We start from the raw sequence: 19,195 nt of genomic DNA on the forward strand, positions 1-19,195 counted from the left end.
TACCATTATTTGCCTAAGTTTGGAAGGAAAGTTATTAAGTAGGATTGCTTTTCTAGGAAACTGCCTACTCTAATACATCATATTAGACGATTTTCTTCCAATTATCTCTGTAAGGAAAAGAGATGGAGAGATTGCGTGCTGGAAAATAATCTCAGTGTGTTTGAAATAAACACTGAGCAGACATAAGAGGTATGGACTGCACACTGCCATTCTACAAATAACCAAAGCAATAAAGAAAAATCATGCTGCAGAAAGCAAGGTTGTCTGGACACAGCCTTTCTTTGATTTTATTTTTTCCCCTGAAAAGGTAAATGAAGAACTGTAAATCAAAGCCAGAACATGGAGGAAAAAGTGAAGAGCCAAAATAATTCTCACAACTTTATCAACCATGGTTTAAAAGATAGGAATGTTACATCTAAAATTGCGGAATGTTTGGGTTAGACTTTACCTTATGTCATAAACTATACTAGGAAAATATAATTTAAAAAATAATATTGCCCAAAGGCATTCCTATTATTCATTAACATTGAAACAAACCACAATGATGCCAAAATGATGACATGTACATACTGTAGTGACTTCATCATATACTGCATATGCTACCATTAAGTACTTGCCACTCTGCCCTCGTGGTCTGTTGGCAGCTTAGGGTGCTGATGATTTAAATATTACTTGGCTAGACATTTTACAGCTATTTCATACTCTGATTCATTGTTCAAGATGTCAGGAGATTAATTCGATTTTTCTATCTACCAATCTCACCTGCAAAGCTATACGTAGTTTTAGAGTGTTGAGACCTATTCCGTGCATTTCACTGTGTTTATTAATGTCTAACAGATGGGAAGACAAATGACAATTTTGTAATAAAAGCTGTTCAATGCCTACTTAAAACAGATAGAACATCATGCAGAGCATGGCTTCTAGCATTCTTTCCAATATCTTTCCTGGCAATAGCAACAGGAATATATTTTCTCCTCTGTAACAAAATGCAGCACATGTATATCCATGTGCTGCCTCCTCATCTATAGATCTATAATCTATGTCTAGGTAAGGGAAGTACTGGGCAGATTGTGTATGTGCTGTTCTGGCTCATATAACAGAGACTTAAAATGGAGCAGTCAATAATGTTTTGAACCAGTGTCCAAAGTCCTCTCCCATAAGGATGAACTAGGAAACCTTTTCCTCAATATTTTTCTTTGCATTCTTCAGCCAGTTCTAACCCATTCCAATCTTTCTTTTGCTAGCTTCTCTATCCATCCTCCCCCCCACCAAAAGAAAAAAAAGACAAAAAAAAAAAAACCAAACAAACAATTTAGCTCCCTTTTATGGGAGTAATGCAGTGCTTTGGCCCCTTTACATGAATGTTTTCCAGCATTTTGTTTGGTTGATAAATATTTTCACAAAGTTATTAACCTGGTCCTTTTTTTTCTCAGAAATGTTATGATCACCTACTCTTTGTAAACTAGGATATCATTAACTTGATGAAATTACTATGAGCAGTTGCACTCTATTACACTAAGTTGCAATACTCAATTTTGCTGATGAGGTATTAATACAAAGTAGACATAACACAATTCATTAGAGTACTACAGCTTGATTCCAATTATTTCTAAAACAAACTATAGATACTAATGAATAGGAGAATTCATCTATGGCAAGATTGACTATTATGAAAAATATTAATCTGTCTTTGGGCAATAGATTCAGTCTACTTCCTAACAGGTGTTTAATAGCAATTTCTGCATGTGTATTTTGAAATACTCTGGCCACTTAATGAGAAGGAAGGACTCACTGGAGAAAAGCCTAATGCTGGAAACGATTGAGGGCAAAAGAAGAATGGGATGACAGAGAATGAGGTGGCTGGATGGAGTCACTGAAGCAGTAGGCATGAGCTTAAATGGACTCCAAAGAATGGTAAAGGACAGGAAGGTCTGGAGGAATGTTGTCCACGGGGTCGCGATGGACACGGCTTCGCAACTAACAACAACAAGTTTTGAAATCTTTCTTTCCTAACCATTTTGTGTCTACAAAAACTCTTGTAATGAAAAACCACAGAACAGTTCCTAAAAATGTTGCCCTTCTCCTGACCCCGTCGTCAGTGACCACAACATTTCATCTCTAGCAAAGATTTCAAGTAGAGAGAGGATTTTTTTAAAAAAATAATAATTAAAAATTACACTCTAAATAAAATAATTAGGCTATGATATATGTGGTCCTCAACTTCCAAGCACAATTGGGAGCAGAATTTCAGTTGTAAGTCATTGCAGTTTTAAGTCGAGGTACTACATGACCGAACTTAATTTTATGACTATTTTTACTATATTTTTTTACACAAACTATATGTTTATTAAGCAAACCAGTAGTTACAGTATATGTGTGAATTTATTTTATGTGGCATCTTTTGCCAGAAAATGAAAAAAAAGTTACAAAATGCAATTGCCTGACTGTGGAACGCTGCAGCAGGTTGTAAATGTGAGCTGATTTCCAAGTATTCAAAATGGAGTCATTGACTGGGGGGATGGTATGGCAGTCAGATTCTCAAAGATGGGCTGTAAGTAACATTTTTTTTGAGGTTTTTGTAATTTTGAACAGTTATTAAGTGACTGGTTGTAAGTGGAGGACTACCAGCATGAAATTCTTGTATGGGTAAATCCTTGAATTATGACTGTAATTGAGCCTGCACTTACAGTTGTAAGTTATCGTGGTCATAAATTGAGTCATGTGACTGGACCTGATTTTATTATTTTTTGCGGCAATTATTAAGCAAAACCATTGTCATTAAGCAAACCTACTGTTTGCTATGGGGCAGATTTTCCCAGAAGCTGGAATGTCAGTTTCTGGAAAAAAAAGTCACATGGCCATGGGGTGAGGTGTTGCAAATGTCTATAAATGAAACAAAACCAATGTATGTAGTTTTTTGGGGGATCCATTATAAGTTTGAATGTTTCATTAAGTCGAGGACAACCTGTGTATAGCATTACAGCAATAGTGTACAGTAATACTAATGACAATGACAGTATACAGTAAAAATTTAAAATATGTCCAAATAGATACCCATGCATTTTTTGTTACTTTTTCTAAACATTTTGGAAGCTTTTTCAAAGTTTCATTTTAACATAAATGTCCTGTAAACCTCGTTCCCAACACACATACCTGTCCACCAACCCTGAAATAATCAAAAGAAACAGCCTAATATTGGCTTACTTGAGCAAAAGACTCAAACTGGGAAACAAACATCATATATTCACTTTTCTGCTCAATCTATGTGCACTTGTACCCATTACTCAAGAGGAAAAGAAAACCTAACTTCACTTTTTACATCTTCATCCTACCTTCATTCTTTCCTTGCTGAAATTATGCAATCTCTGAAACTCAAACCCAACAAAAAAAATATATCAGGAGGTGAAAAACACAAACTCTTCCTTTGCTGTTAGGTAACCAAAGAAAAGAGAAAAGATCCATACATTTTTACTATATCCATGTCAGAAGGGCAATGCTGAGAGAACATTCAACACCTCCTGCTGGTATGCTCATAAGCATTGCTGCCAATTTTTTTAAAATTAATTTTCTAACTGGTATTAATACTACTTCCAACAAATACTGGTTGTAGTCATTGACTTACAACCAGTCAACAATTGCTCAGAATTATGACCGCCTTGGAAAAGGATGATTTATGGCTATATTGTTGAGTCCCCCTCAATGGTGACTTGACTGCTTTTTGAGTGCTTTGCTGACTGGTTGCAACATCTCATGGTCACGGGACTGAAATTTGCAAATTTTTCTGTTGGTTTCCAGTATTTTGTGCTGGTTTCTGGCAAAATACCAATCATTCGAAAGAATGGCTTTGCACTTATAACCATGTGATTCACTTAACAACTTCCATAAAAAGGGTTAGGACATTGGGTCCAGTTATGTGGGTGCCTCAATGTATGACCATCACAGCATATGCTGAAATTGCAGTCCTCATTGCAATCATAACTGAGGACCACCAGTGGATCTCTTGGTTCAGAAAGTGGCGGTGGGAGCAGACAGTAGAATGCACAAATCAGCAAAATAAAAGTCTGTCAATAAACCTGCAACAAATTAACTGAAGGAGCTTGAATATTTTAAGACCAGAAATCTTCTGTGGCTAATGGAAATTTAATACCTACCTACACCTATCAACATTTCCATGCTTTGATAGGTGATATTTAGCCAGTACCTCCGTTTCTAATAAGATTTCTAATAACTAGCTTAAATACATTTAACCCTGCAGAGTAAAGGTCAGGGATGCATGCTGAACTCCATTTTATATCCTTTTAGACATGATTAAATGGTAATTAAGTTTTAATGAAAAGTGTTAGGCTGATAACAATTAACATAATCACACTAGTCAGTTCATGTCCTCACGGTGTTTTACATGCTGTGCTGAGCAGACAAGACAATGGTTCCTTGATGGGGTCCAAACATTTTGTGATTAGAAGACATTTGCATTTCTCTAGTAAATCTTCTCTGTTTGTGTATTTAATGGAGACAATAAAGCATAGTAAAACAACTTGTGTATATGTGAATAGGCAACATAAATATGTCATCATAGAAGACATCAATCTCAGTGTCTATGTGTCTGAGTGTGTGTGTCTGTGAGTACAATCTAGTTTGTAGATCTCCTGCCACCATTAGAAAACAGAACATATGCAGTCCATATGCAGATTAATTTTAATTTTTTAAATTATGTTTTTATTTATTTGTATTCTACCTTTATTTTTACAAATAATTTAAGGCGGCAAAAATATCCAACACATCTTCCTCCTTTTATTTTCCCCACAACAACCACTGCATGAGGTGGGCGGGGCTGACAGAGAATGAGTGGCCCAAGGTCACCCAATTGGCTTTCATGGCTAAAGGGGAACCAGAACTCATGGTCTCCTGGTTTTTAGGCTAGCACCTTAACTACTAGCCTAAACTGGCTCTCAATTCCTTATGAAAATTCCTTATAAAGATACTATTTTAAAAATCCCCCAAACAAAAACAGCAGTAGCTTATTTTCAAGGAAGATAGACGGGCTGATATGCAGCTGTGAGACCATAATTATTTTTCAGCCCTGAGCCATGTGCTTAATAATTGCTGCTTTGCCCCAGCACTCCACCTTCCTCATTAACCCATCCAACTTTACACAGGCTCCTGCTAAGAAATCTAAAACAAAACAAAGGAGGAAATCCAATCAGAAGACTAATGGCAGCATCCCAGAAGTCTGAAATCAACACCACCTACGTTCTGCTTCTAACAATTAATTAAACAATGCCTCGTTGCTAAATATTAAAGACAGGGTTTGGGTTACTGAATTCAATAATAATGACAAGAACATGAACAACAAATCATCTGATTGTATTTCTTCCAGGACATCCGGACAATTTGCAGGGCGATCTCCCTTTATTCCAGGGGTGTCAAACTCATGTCATCACGGCAGTGTCACATGACATATTAGGACATTTTCCCCCTTCACTGAACCAGGCATGGGTGTGGCCAGCGTGTGACACATCCGGCCCGCGGGCCAGGAGTTTGACACCTCTGCTTTATTCTATCTGCACAACAATAATCTGTGAGATAGAGGTTGGGCTGAGAGAGAATTGCTGGACCAAAGTCACCTAGTGGGTGGGTTACTGTGGTTAAAGGACTTGAGAACACAGGCCATCTGTTAAACACTACATGACACCGACTTCCATACATGATCTGCCCATGAAGAGACTCTGAAATATTACTGCAAAATCAATTTTCAAGGCATATAAAGAAGCAATAGCAAGCACACAAAAATACACTGCAAAATCAATTTTCAAGGCATATAAAGAAGCAATAGCAAGCACACAAAAAGCAAGCAAGAAGTATGTAAGGATAATACAACTTCACCTACTTGAAAACTGGATAGAAAAGCCAGATTTGCTGATAAAGAAGTCACTGTCAAATTGTAAGGTCAGCGAATTGAAAGTGCTGTAAATGTCCTCAGGAAGAGCTGAACCACTCCACTCTTTCAGCAAAATGTTGCTTTCAATGGGACCATCCCAGACTTTGAGGATGTCATGACCCACCTCAGTATCAAAAACAATAAAATGCAGACTGGAAATGAAAAAGGAACATGCAATATAAGTTAGCCTAATAATCACAAATTGGGTTATTTGCTAAAATCGAATCTGACAATCCTGGAATTACTTTTTTTAGGCATCATATACGATGGATAAAAATTAAATATGTAATCTGTTATATGTCAGAATGTGGACATTGGAGCATGATGCTGATATCCGTAAACCTGCAATAAATCAGGACACAGACTATCTTAATAAAAAAAAATGTCCACCAGATTCATACTGCTGTTAAAAAGTGATCAATTATTTTTATTTTTTTTTAATGACATCTGCTGTAAAATTTCCAGGAAGTTATGCTTTTATTGAAGTAGTCACAGTTGCTGGCTGTACAGTAGTAACATTTTAGAATTAAAAAAACAAATTAAACATAATATAATTAATTAAATTAACTAAATAAATATTACACACCAAACATACTAGCTAAACTTTAACAACTTATTAACTTTCTAGTAATTTCTAATTTGTATCTTTTTTGTTCATTTCTCAGAAATTACATCCAAAACACTTTCTGTGCTTTTCTGTCTCTCCTTCAGCTGAAATATGTACACTTTCCTTGCTGTGGAAATGTACTTTATAATGGTTGTAATGTATTGCATAAGAAACCATAAGAAGATTATGCTGGTCAGCTCTGGCACTGCTTTTTACTTCTAGTGAAAAGTGATAGACCCCACTATAAGACGGGTCTGTCTCAGGAGAATGTGATTGATCCACATGTCAGCACATCTCATTCAGCTCCATAACCAGGATTCCACATTGGCTCTATCTAGAACTGTTTACATCAATTATCTTCTCTTAGGTTCATTAATATTCATCAGTATCAAACTATGATTTAGGAAATGTACATTAATCACATATTTTACTCTATCCATAAAACTACATAATATTTAATTGTTAATATGTTTTAATTTGTTGAAAAATGCATACCTAATTGTTCTCCCAGGGTCTGCTTCTATAATCCAAGTGCAGTGTAGATTGTTGTCATATGGAGCTGGATAACCTGGAGAAAGGATACGACCAGACGTAGCAGCATGAATTCGTCCACCACATTCAGCTGAAAAAAAAAAAAGAAATAATACTTTTTTTAGGGAACAGATTCAGATTTTATCTTATAAAGTATTTGATATTGTAATTATGCATCATAATCGATTTAACAGTCTCCATATCTCCTCCCAAGATTTTGTGACTGTGAAGAGAGAATATGTGTGAAACATAAAGACAGTCTCAGTGTGAACTTGACTCTTGTGTTCTGAAAACACTCTTGTGTCCTTGTCTTCTTTAAGGATGTTTTATGAACTTCACAGTCTAGCTAATAGCCCTGGAATAGCCCTGTGGTTCCCTCATCCCTCATCCAAGAATTAGACAAGTCTGATCTGGCTTAGCTTCCAAGTTCTGACAATTTCTTCTAGAAGCTGAATTCACTGGAAAAGTTCAACCTGGTAGCTTCCCTATTATGAAAATTACATGACAGCATTTTGATATACTAATAATATGAGTTCAACTTTCAAATAATATGAGTTCAATATGAGTTCAAACTGTAAGGAAGCAATGTTTTAATCATAAAAGATGCCACAAGCATGGTTGCAGAGTTCTATCGACTTGCCACTTTTGATTCTTACAGCACCACCAGTAGAAGGCTTCTGATTTCTTGCTGTTAAGAACATTTGTTATGGTTTTCAGGGACTAGATTAGAACAAGTTACTATTTGGATGGAAGAGCAGGAAATATCAGAACTATATACTAGATGAGAAATTCAACAATAACAACAACAATGAATCAAAACTTCTCAGAAAAAGGAAATAGCAAAAGAATTCCATATTGTTGCCAATAAAATTAATTAGCACATTCAGTATGTTACCCCCAAGAAAAGGGGGTAATATGCTGAATGGAGTTGAAGGACACTTTATTTATTTTTCTTTTTACTCTCAAAGGATTATTACTTGATATTATATGGGTTTGGTAATTGAAATCATTCTGACACTGATGCTCATAGGAGTTCTTGGACTGTCTTGATATGGTGAAAATAGAAAATATGGACTAAGAGTCTTCCATAACATCCAAGTTAAGTACAGATGCTATTCTGCAGATATGAAGAAACTAACTCATACAGGAGAACGAATTTCTAAATCAAACCCAATAGATGGCAAATGAAAATTCAGTTTTGTATTGTTGCTAAATAAGTTGAACCATGTAAAAACACGGTTCAAACTTATGAAAGGCAGATACAGGTAGTCCTCAGTTAATGGTGTTAATTAGGACCAGAATTTCTGTCACAAAGCAAAGAAGTTGTAAAACACATCATGTGACTGTGTTGCTTAGTGATGGCAATTCCAGCAGTTCCCATTGCCATCATTAAGCAAGTTTATTGGGTAATTAATTGATGATCTCCTCACAACCTTTTCCCGGGCTACCAACAAGCAAACATTCAGTGGGCAAATCAGCAGTGAGTTGCCAGTGCAAAGCAGCTTGTGAGAAAGGTGGCAGGCAAATAAGAGGATGTGCAAGGGCATATGAGTGTCTAGCACAGTGCAAGGAAAGGGAGGCTTGGTGTGATATTTGTGGAGCAGGGGAGGGCATACAAGAATGCAATAGCCTGGTGTGGTGTGACAAGTCTTGGGTGGCTAGTGTGGGGTAGGGGAGAGAGCGCGAAGGTGTGTAATGGGCTGTTATTGCATGGCACAAGTAGATCTAGGCTTGAGGTAGCTGCTAGCAGGTGTAGGAGACTTACCTGAGCTATTTGTGACTTTTCCTGCTGGCTTGCCCTTTGACTTGTGGGAGCCTTCAGGGAAGGTCACAAATGACAATCATTTGACCATGAGACACTGCAACCCTCATAAGTGCAAGCTGGTTGCCAAACACCCAAATCTCAATCACATAACTGTAGGAATGGTGGGATGGCTGGACCTTTGAGGACCAGTTGTATGTACCATTCATTCAGCTCTGTCATAACTTCAAATGGTTGTTGTACAAGTGGTTGTTAACTGAATACTACCTATAATGAGTTTCACTGAGGTTAGAAGCCTTCCTCTAGTTATTGAGCAAACTTTCTCAAATAGATCTCGATGCAATAGAAGATGGAAAGGTGCTATTAGGAGGACACTTTTAGGTATAGATTGTTGAACAAAACATAAATTATGATGACAAATAAACTGGTTAAAATCAGAATATGAAATATAGTAGATACTCTGGGAAGTTTGGATCTAGACGTTTAATCAAAAGATCAATATAGGAAACAGATGCATTGTATTTAACTTAAGCAAAAGAAACTTTGGAGTATTCCTACAATTTCAAACATGAAAGATCAAAGTGAGTTTCAAAACAAACTATTATGAAAGTCAAAGCAAAATATTAGATAAAAGCCTTGGGCAACAACAAAAGCATAGAATAATTGAATGCTATCTTTCATAATACAGCAGGAAAGGATTACAAAAGGTATCTCAATCAAGAATATCACATACTATATAGGAAAATAATAAGAAAAGAAAGCTAAGAGTTGTTTTAAAGATAAAGAAGTGTTGTGATACTTAACCACAGAAAAAAATACATCAAGAATAAGTTAAAGGAAGACGAATAAACTACAGTGAAAACTTTTACAAAAGGTATCATAGAATGGATACCCTGGAGAAAATCAATTCTGTGGCCATTAAGAGTTGACGCCATCTTAATGGCACATAATTAATCAATTAACTATAAAATAAAAGATACATTTGTGGAAATAAACTATTTTGAGGAACTCATTCCACTAGGGAGTGAGATACAAAGGTACAACAACCAATAGATTGGAAAGCACTTGCTACAGGTGAAATACTCATGAAAGTGTATATATGAAGTATCAAAATGCTAACAACTCTCTGTCAAGATATATGGACTTAAAGCTTGTAAATATTAGAAAAGACTGGTATGTTATACTGAAGAAGGAAGCTGCAAGAGAATTTGGAAATTCTCTTGCAGCATCTAATTCCTCAGAAAAAAACAGAATTTTGCTTAAGCCATACATAGATCAAATAAACAGGCAGATTCAAAAAAGGAAGGGTATCATAAAACCAAATAGTAAGTATTGATAAAGTAAAATAAAAATAATAGCATAGTATAGCATGCTTTATTTCTTCCATTTAATTATTTCCAATTATTTAAGAATGCCTTGACAAATCTCTGTATTCTTCAAAAGTTTTTTTCAAAAGTGGTTTGCCATTGTTTCCTTCCTAGGGCTGAGAGAAAGCGACTGGCCCAAGGTCATCCAGCTGGCTTTGTGCCTACGGCAGGACTAGTACTCATGATTTTCCAGTTTTTAATCTGAAGCCTTAACCACTACATCAAACTGGCTTTCAGCATGAGGTTTACCTCCGCTTAATTTACCAAAACAAGCCGTTCTATTGTATAGATCACCCCAGAATATGGAATATATTAATAGTCATGCCTATATATTTCATAATTCTTCTGAAGAATGTTTACAACAATTTGGAATAGTGTTTTCAAGTAGGAAAAGGATTATAAGTATTTGTATTTTCTCTAAATCTGCTTAAGTTATATAACAATTATATTAAAACTAATGTAAGATTCAAGCGATGATAGCTGAAATTAAAACAGAAAACTAAACCACAACAACTTTAGTTTCAGTCAGCATCATTTTGTAAGCCAAAAATAAGAATCACTTGTTATTAAAGTAAAATTATTTTGTTAAAAAAACCTGGCTAGTAAAAACCAACAAGATAAAGGTAATACTAGACATAAATTTATAGCTCTTGGCAAAAAAATGAGGATCCTATTATTTTGAATTGAATACTAAAGTTTGACTGATTAATCCTAAAGAAGAAAATAATAATGATGTTCAACAGCCTTATGAATGATAAGATTATTTCCATGACAATAAAAATCAGAATAGTTTACGGTAATGGATATTTTTCATGATAATGTATGGGTGGGAAGGGTAGACACTGAAAAAGAATGAGAAAAGATAAATGCCTTCAAATATGGATTTGGAGTTAAGTTATTAAGAGTACCACAGACTGCAAGAAGAATTGGTAATTCATCCTGGATCAAATAAAGATTCACTGCTCCCTTGAGGCAATAATCAGACAGCAGAAACTCACACACTTTAGATTTGTGATGAGAATGAATAATGAACTAGAAAAAAATTGACTATGCTTGGCAAGATTGAGGGAAGGAGAAGTAGGGGAAGGCAATTGATAAGTGAGATGGATGAGATCAAACAAATTACAGGACTGTCCTTGGAAGAGCTACAAGTTGTTAATGGAGACAAGTCAAAATGGTGAGAAATTGTCCATGTAGTTACCAAGATGGCTCTGACTTGACAGCACCTAATCAACTTAAACTTTCTCACTAAACTTTGTTTGCAGACTCCTCTTTACTCTTGCTATTTGCTAGTCATATTTATTTAGAAATAATTATACTTTAGGAGCATGCATATAAAAATACTGCTTTAAAGTTATAGTTTAGTTATAGTAGTTATAGATTTCAGTCAAATTAATGCCTTTAAAAACAATTAACAAGGACTACAAAAGAAAGCCTGGGATCTTCCTTGATCCAGAACTGATATTAAATAGCCACATAATAACACTGGCAAAGAAAGGTTTTTTTTTTTTTATCAAATTTGGCTAATTGGTTACATTCCTATCTGGAAGAAAGGGACCTAGATTTGGTGAAACATACCTTGGTAATGTCATTCTAAAAAAAAATGTATTTGGTCCAAAATGCTGCAGAATGATTGGCAAGCTGCATCTTACAATCATTATGTTGTGATATCTACAATGGTAGCCTACTGTTTTCCAAGCCCAATTTAAGGTACTCCAGGTACTCAATTTGATATATAAAGTCTACATGGTTTAGGCTCAAATATTTACACCTCAACCTTATATCTAAAATGTGGCTTCTTCTGTAGATCCTGTCATGAATCTATCAGACATGAAATTGATTCTGGATAAGGTCCATATTGTAAAATAAATTATTGTTAGAGCTCATATTGGCTCTTTCCTTATTAGTTTTAAAAAGGGTTTAAAATTTACCTTTCTAATGTAATCTGACTATAGACACTGACTATACATGTATTTTTTCTCCACTTCTCTGCCTCATCTTAACTCCAGGCCAACTGCTCTCCTGCCAGAGGCTCTATAGCTATAATGATGTATATGTCTATGCACAGCATATTTGTACAAGTATGAAGGGAGAGGGAGGGAGAGAAAGGGGGGGGAGAGAGAGAAAGGGAGGGAGGGAGGGAGGGAGAGGGAAAATAAGAGACAGAATAAAAGAGAAAATGAGAGAGAGAAAAGTGGTAAATCCCAAAATCACAAATTAGTGAGGTTGTTCCCACTGTAATATCTACAGCTGGAGGATATTCCTTAATAGCTCAGCTTCTTTTTGTCTTTTTTTAATGGACAGGTATGCACATTTTCAAACAGCATTATTCCGCAACCACTATGATTTTCATTTTTTGAGAATGCATATGATATCAAAGCCATTTTTTAAATAAAAAGAAGTCAGAGTTTTCATTTTGATTCTATGTCAGCTTTTCATATATATTTTTTTAGTTTTTAAGTTATAAGAATTAATTTAGAAAGAAGTGAAGTCCAATGGAAAAGTGAATTTGGAAAGCACCAAGGGAGCTGATTGCAGGCATACTGGTGACCATAGGCATTAAGTTGTAAATTCCTGCAGTAAAGCAGCAAATGTTAAAACTCAATTTGTATTCCCACAAAAGGTAACCTGATTATTTCTGAAAAATCTGATGGACTTCAAATGAACCCAAAAATAATAGTTTCTTTCTTAATAGATATTAATTTAATCTGGAATAGGAAACAGTATCTTTTTTTGTTTTTACTTTTTTTAAATGGTCTTCTATATTCAGCTATATACTCAGTCTACAAACAATGGTAAAATAGTTTTGGTATTGCATATATCAAAACTATATATGAGATTCTACTTCTACAATGCTTGTGAAAGTATTTCCATTGACTTTATGTCTCGAATGTGAGCAATCTGCATGAACATATTTATGACTTTTATAATTTACATAATTTCACTGTTTTTTTCTTCTTGTACTACTTGTTCTTACTATAATTAGTATATGATTTGTTTTTTCTGCTAATATACAGATAATATAGATAAAATGGTATTGTTAAAGAATAAATTTATGATTCTTTGTAAAAAGAAAAAAGAAAGAAACTTCATATGACCAAAGGAAATCTGGACAATCCAGAAGAACCTATTCAGTTCCCAAGAACACTATTTACATACTGTGCTAACGAGTAACGTAAAACAAAAATCCTGTACATTGGAATTAAACCTAATAAATAATCAGACCATCTTCTCCATGACATAATATTTATTTACACATATGAGAAAAACTCAGATCCAACGTAAGTTGCAGAACCATAGAATAGATAGGTTGGAAGGGAACTTACAAATCTAACTCCCTAGTCCAGTGATGGCTAACCTTTTTGGCACTGAGTGCCAAAAGCGTGCGTGCATGCATATCCATAATGCAATGTGTATGTGCCCCCATGTGTGCCCCCCATGCATTTGTGCGCACCCCCGTGTGCAAGCCCCCCTCACGCATGTGTGACCCCCATGTGCACCCCGTGCATGTACGCACCACCCCTGCACATGCACATGTGACTTCCCCACATGCACCCCGCCCCCCCACGCATGCACACGTGTGTCACACATGCACCCCGCCCACTGCGCATGCACGGCAGAGACCCAAAAACCAGCTGGCTGGCAGGAGGCGCGCGTGCATGCATGGCAGAGCTGAGCTGGGGCGATGATTCTTGTGCCACAGAGAGGGCTCTGTGTGCCACCTGTGGCACATGTGCCATAGGTTCGCCATCACGGCCCTAGTCCATGCAGCAATCCATTACTACACAATTCAGTCTGTCTTTAAATAGAGAGGAATCTGCTACCTCTCAAAACAGTCTGTTCCATTAGGAAAGATTTACAGACATTCAACCAAAATCCATTTATCTGTATTTTGAACCATTGCTTCCCCCCTTCCCCCCAGTCTTCAGGAGTAACTCTAAACAATTCTACTCAATATTCTGTGCCACAGTTTTCTGATACTTAAAGATGGGTATCCTATCTCCACAATCTGGGTTAAACATATCCACTGCTTTCAATTGTTTCTCATATGATTTTCATCTTTGTTGTTTTAGGTGCCCTTATAAACCCTAGTTTCTTTTTTGTATCAGTTTTTTTACCTTTCTTCCTGCAGATATTATGTACTTACTGATACAACTCTCTGATGATTATCTCCAACTTCTGTCTTCTCTATAGGTGACTTTTAACTCTTAGCTCAATCAAAAACTCACTTTACATTTATAGATATTTTCTAAACCACCTCCTATTTGGTGTGTGATTGTTCTTCCAGTATCTTATCTTTGAGAAGCCCCCAAATCTCCTGTGCTTTGTTTTCAGGATTATGGCCATAAAATCTGTCCTAGGCTTACTGAAAATGGTTCCCTTAAAATCTAGGGCACATGTAAATTGTACTCCAATTTCTCTTTCTGTAGTGATTTTGAATCCCAATAAGACATAGTTACTTCTTCCCAAAGTTTCCATTGCTTTTATCTCTTCAGCCAGCTTTTCTTTGTTGTTTAGAAACAGTTACAGGAGTTCTGATTCCCTTACCTTTTTCTCAACTTTCTAGAAAATGACATAGCAAAACCACTAAGGAATTTTGGGGACCCAATTTCCCATTTTTACTCTTCTCTCTTAAAAGTCTGATTCAGAGGAACTTGATATTCTATAGTAGACACCCAGAATAATATTGTTGCTGTTTTTCTTTTTTAATTTTATGTATTTATTTATTTTTCACACAACCACTCATCTCCCTCAGAGAGGAACTCTTAACTAAACCCTTATGCTCAAATTCTTGGATATCAATAGAGATTTCCACTCCCCCCCCCCCCCAAATATAATGCAGTTCTCCTTTATCTGACTTATTCCTTTTGAATAACTATTAGATTTCAATTCTTCATTCCACTCATAAATTTTTCCAAGATTCAGTCATGCCTATTAAATTATATATCTCCTCCTCTACTTTCTGTTTCTTTCTCAATCTCTAAGTGTTTGGAGAGGTATTGAATCGTTAGATCACAACATGAGTTATTTCTTCCTGTATGCATGTACTTAAATTTTGATGTCTCCATTTCTGCATATCTCTCCCAATCTCAGTCCCAATATATAGAGGTCAGATCAAACGTTCATAAATTTGAAAACTCCCTTTTAAAGTTAGCAAAGCAACAGAGGCTCAAATTAGTTTTTATGCACTTACCTAGTTTTCTACCAACTGCACACAGATTTGTAGTCATGTATTGTACTAAGCAATGCTTTAACTAGGTTTATTAAAAAAATTATTTCATTCAAGTCACATATAATAGTTTCTAAATATCACTGGCTGGATTTATGCAATATGCTAAGCCAATATCAAACAACTTGTTTGGCTAACTTGTTGTGGGTCCTCAGGCACTGTTTTTGTGCCAAACTACTTTGAGTTTCAAAAAATTAAAAGGATGAAAGACTAAAATAATTCCAATTAATGAATTTAGATCAGGACAAAATGGGATCTTGTAGAGTTCAGGATTACAGGAAATTTTCTATAGTGACTATCTGTTCTACCTTATAAATGAGATCCTTACCTTTCAGGGGTAAATTTTTGAAATAAATAAATAAATTTCCAGTAAACTACTAAATTAAGCTTAGGGACCTGTAAAAGTCAATGTCAAATGAAAGGTGTGATAAAAAAAATGATGGATTTTGTTACACTTCTCTGATAATTTCCCATTCTGTAAGCATTATAGTCATGCATTAGTACCAAGAAAATAAATGTTTTGTGTAGCTGAAAGTGTTGGGTAGAAGTAGCTTGTGGTTCTTGACATTTTTTCTCAATATGTAGGGATTCTTGCTTATAGAAAACATAAGTAGTTTTGATGTGTGAAATTTGAACAAAAACTTTGGATAAAAAATTGTCAGTTGAATATATACATTTTTAAATCTTACTTCATTTTACTAAAGTAAAGTTCAAGCTAAATAACATATCAGTTAAGACACATTTTCCTACAATGAAATTCAAGCTATTAAGATAAAGTATCAGTGAATTTCAAGAAATGACAAAGGAGATTCAATAAAACCAACAGAATTTTTATGAAATAGTTCACACATCTCTAATTTCAGTATGGATACCAAAACAAATTAAAGAAATTGAGACAAATTATATGCTATTTCAAATATTATGAAAAGTGCAATACTGATCCATAAACAAGAGCCAAATTTATATTGTGAATTTCTGTTATTACCTACCTATACAAGTAGGTAAGGGCTTGTCCCAAACTCTTCGATCACCACTTAAACAGGTAATAATATTACTACCGTGCATCGTGTAGCCTGGATTACAACTGTATAAAACCACTGTTTCTGTATAATGCCCTTCATCACGGATTCTGTAGCCATAGTATGGTGTTCCGGGATCTTCACATTTTACTAAATCAAAGCCTGTCAAGGGAAAACAAACAATAGAAATTCTCTTTACATATTGAGTTTATACATTTGCTCAGTTTTGTTTGCTACAAACAATTAAGCAGGTTTTCTAATACATTTAGGTAATTATGAAGCTGCTTTATAAAAAAAGGAACCAGGTAACAAGCATCAACATTTTTGGGATGGAACTATAATCTAGCTTCTGTTATGGTGCAGTTTTTGTTATGGTGCAAAAACAACAATGCTTGTTGTTTTTTTAATAGTGGCACAACGAAATACCAAAAATCTTAAAATAAAAATATCAATGTAGAGTTTGTGTTTCTCCTCAACTTGATGGCTAAATTTTGTTTTCAAACTATTATAAAAAGAGAAGACAACATCAAAACGCATGTCTGGTTATAAGATTCTGATACCTACCTTAGATGAAACAAAATGAAGAATAGGTGTATCATTCTACAATCCAGTGTCTGTACTTTTCCTGGCTTCCCACACTTCAATTAAATTCTAAGAAAAGACATAATGAGGGAACTCATCTCATGGAGTTGTTGTTGTTTTAGATAAGGGATTGTGGATAGCCAGGCAGACTACAGAGTGATAGCGGATGTGTAGCAATAAATAAAACATATGTAAACATTACCATCATTTTTCATCAAACTTGAAGCTCATGCATGTAGGAATACTAGTTTTAAAGGTAGTACAAGCACATCAAATTTGACAATCTATATTGTGTGTTTGTATGTGTGCATATATACATACACTCATATACATATACATGCATTCATGAGTGCATTGGTGATAGTTTGATCCAGTGGTTAAGATACCAGGCTAGAAACCAGGAACCCGAGAGTTCTAGTCCTGCCTTAGACATAAAAGCTGACTGGATAACTTTGGGCCAGTCACTCTCCCTCAGCAGGATAGTTATGGGGAAAATAAGAAAAGGAAAGCGTATTGGGTATGTTTGCCATCTTGAATTATTTCTAAAAATAATGAAGGCAGGATAAAAAACTAATTTAAAAAATCTGACTAGAAAGAATACAAATGAATTTTGTTATCCTCTTAGCATGGAAGGAGACAAAATTGGTGATGTGACATCCAATTCTATCCAAGAAACCTTTTCCTTTCATTATTCTATGGTTGGGTAGCACTTTCAATGTTATTTTTGTTCAGTAGTATTTTCTTCTAATCCACAGGTATAGAAAAATATAGATAGGAAGTACAAATATTAAAGAACTCCTCTCATATCAATTGTGTAGGATGACCAACACTCTTTGAAGTAACTCATTTGTAGAAAGGATATCAATAAGAGAAGTTTCTCTTCAGATGCCTGTGTGTGTGTGTGTGTGTGTTATAAAAAAGCAACATCTTTGAATAATGAAGAAGGGGGTCTTTCTCAAAGAACTGTGCTGTTTTGTATAGTGCTACAATCAAAGGGGATAAATACCCAAACTCAGAGGTGGGGGGAAAGATTATAAATATCAGCAGTAGTTCCCTGGCACAAAATTGTTTTCTCTGATTTCAGTTTATTCCCCCCTTCCCCCTGAAACTCATAAGCCCTAGTTCAAATATCTTCAAAATTCCAAATGAACTATCAACATACAATGGGATGTAAGTGGGAGAATGTAAAAAGAAAAAAAAAAGTTATTTGTGTTTTCTTTTTCTCATGCAACTTCTGTAGGCAATTCTACAATTTTATGGTCTTTCTGGGAGGGCTTAAAATTGATAGGATATTGCCATCACATGGCAAATCTGGAGACAGATCTTATTTTAGAAGGAGTATTCTGCTATTAAGTAATCTCCCCCTCTTGCCATCCTTTTTCTTTTATAAAAAATGAGAAAAGAGATAGGCCAGGGACCATGCCAAAACTAGCTATTAATTTGCTAGAATCAGAATTAAAGCAGCCACAATTATTATTTTTTCTTAAAAAAACTTTCTTAAAATTGTGGATTTTTTCCCTTAATCTTGTGCAGAAAGCTTAATAAAAGATAATGTTTTAATGAATAGAAAGTGCTGTTTTGTGAAAGGTTAGAAGTGCTTCTCTCTTATTATTTTTGAAGCATCCACGATATGTATGTTTTTGCTATATTTTACTCACTTTGTCCAGTGAAGGCTTTTGCCAAAACCCATACATTTTAAAATTTAAATTTAAAATGATTTAAATATTTTTTTTAAAAAAATCACAGATTTTGCAATAGCGATGAAGCATCACCCATACTTGGGTATTTTTTGAATATGTAACTAGTTGCCTTTTCCTTGTTTTATATATTTCATCTATTATACACTTCTTCTATAAGGATTTGTTGCAAGGTTAAATATTTAACAAATGATTTTGCCGAGTTTCCATTTAAGGATAAATTTACGCAACATGACTTTTCATGTTCAGGCAGTTCTAAATTTTCATGTAGTAACAACATTAACTTTTCTGCACCACATCAGAAATTTCTAAAACCCAGTGGTAGTAGAAAAGAGAAAAATAGATTTGAAGAAATTTCATTGTAGCACAGTAGAGTTAACTCTTTTAAAATAGTTAAAAGCACTGCAGCAGCACCCAAGGATCATTTTATATTCTTACTTGGATTGTAGCCAAATACAACTT

The 19,195-nt window shown here is 35.0% G+C and overlaps 1 protein-coding gene across 2 annotated transcripts in view; it reads right to left on the reverse strand.

Annotated features, from left to right (window-relative positions):
• The window catches only part of CSMD1 (CUB and Sushi multiple domains 1), a 1,102,994-nt gene that overhangs the window by 154,577 nt on the left and 929,222 nt on the right, over nt 1-19,195 (reverse strand). For both annotated transcript variants that reach the window (XM_034436753.3, XM_034436752.3), the window contains exons 24-26: nt 16,425-16,616; nt 7,041-7,167; nt 5,888-6,090 (exon numbers count right to left, since the gene is read on the reverse strand). In XM_034436753.3, coding sequence (XP_034292644.2) covers nt 5,888-6,090; nt 7,041-7,167; nt 16,425-16,616 — 522 coding nt within the window. The remainder of the gene's footprint in view (nt 1-5,887; nt 6,091-7,040; nt 7,168-16,424; nt 16,617-19,195) is intronic.

Source organism: Pantherophis guttatus, chromosome 1 (genome assembly GCF_059756535.1).
Source record: "Pantherophis guttatus breed Tessera chromosome 1, ASM5975653v1, whole genome shotgun sequence".
Lineage (NCBI taxonomy): Eukaryota > Metazoa > Chordata > Lepidosauria > Squamata > Colubridae > Pantherophis > Pantherophis guttatus.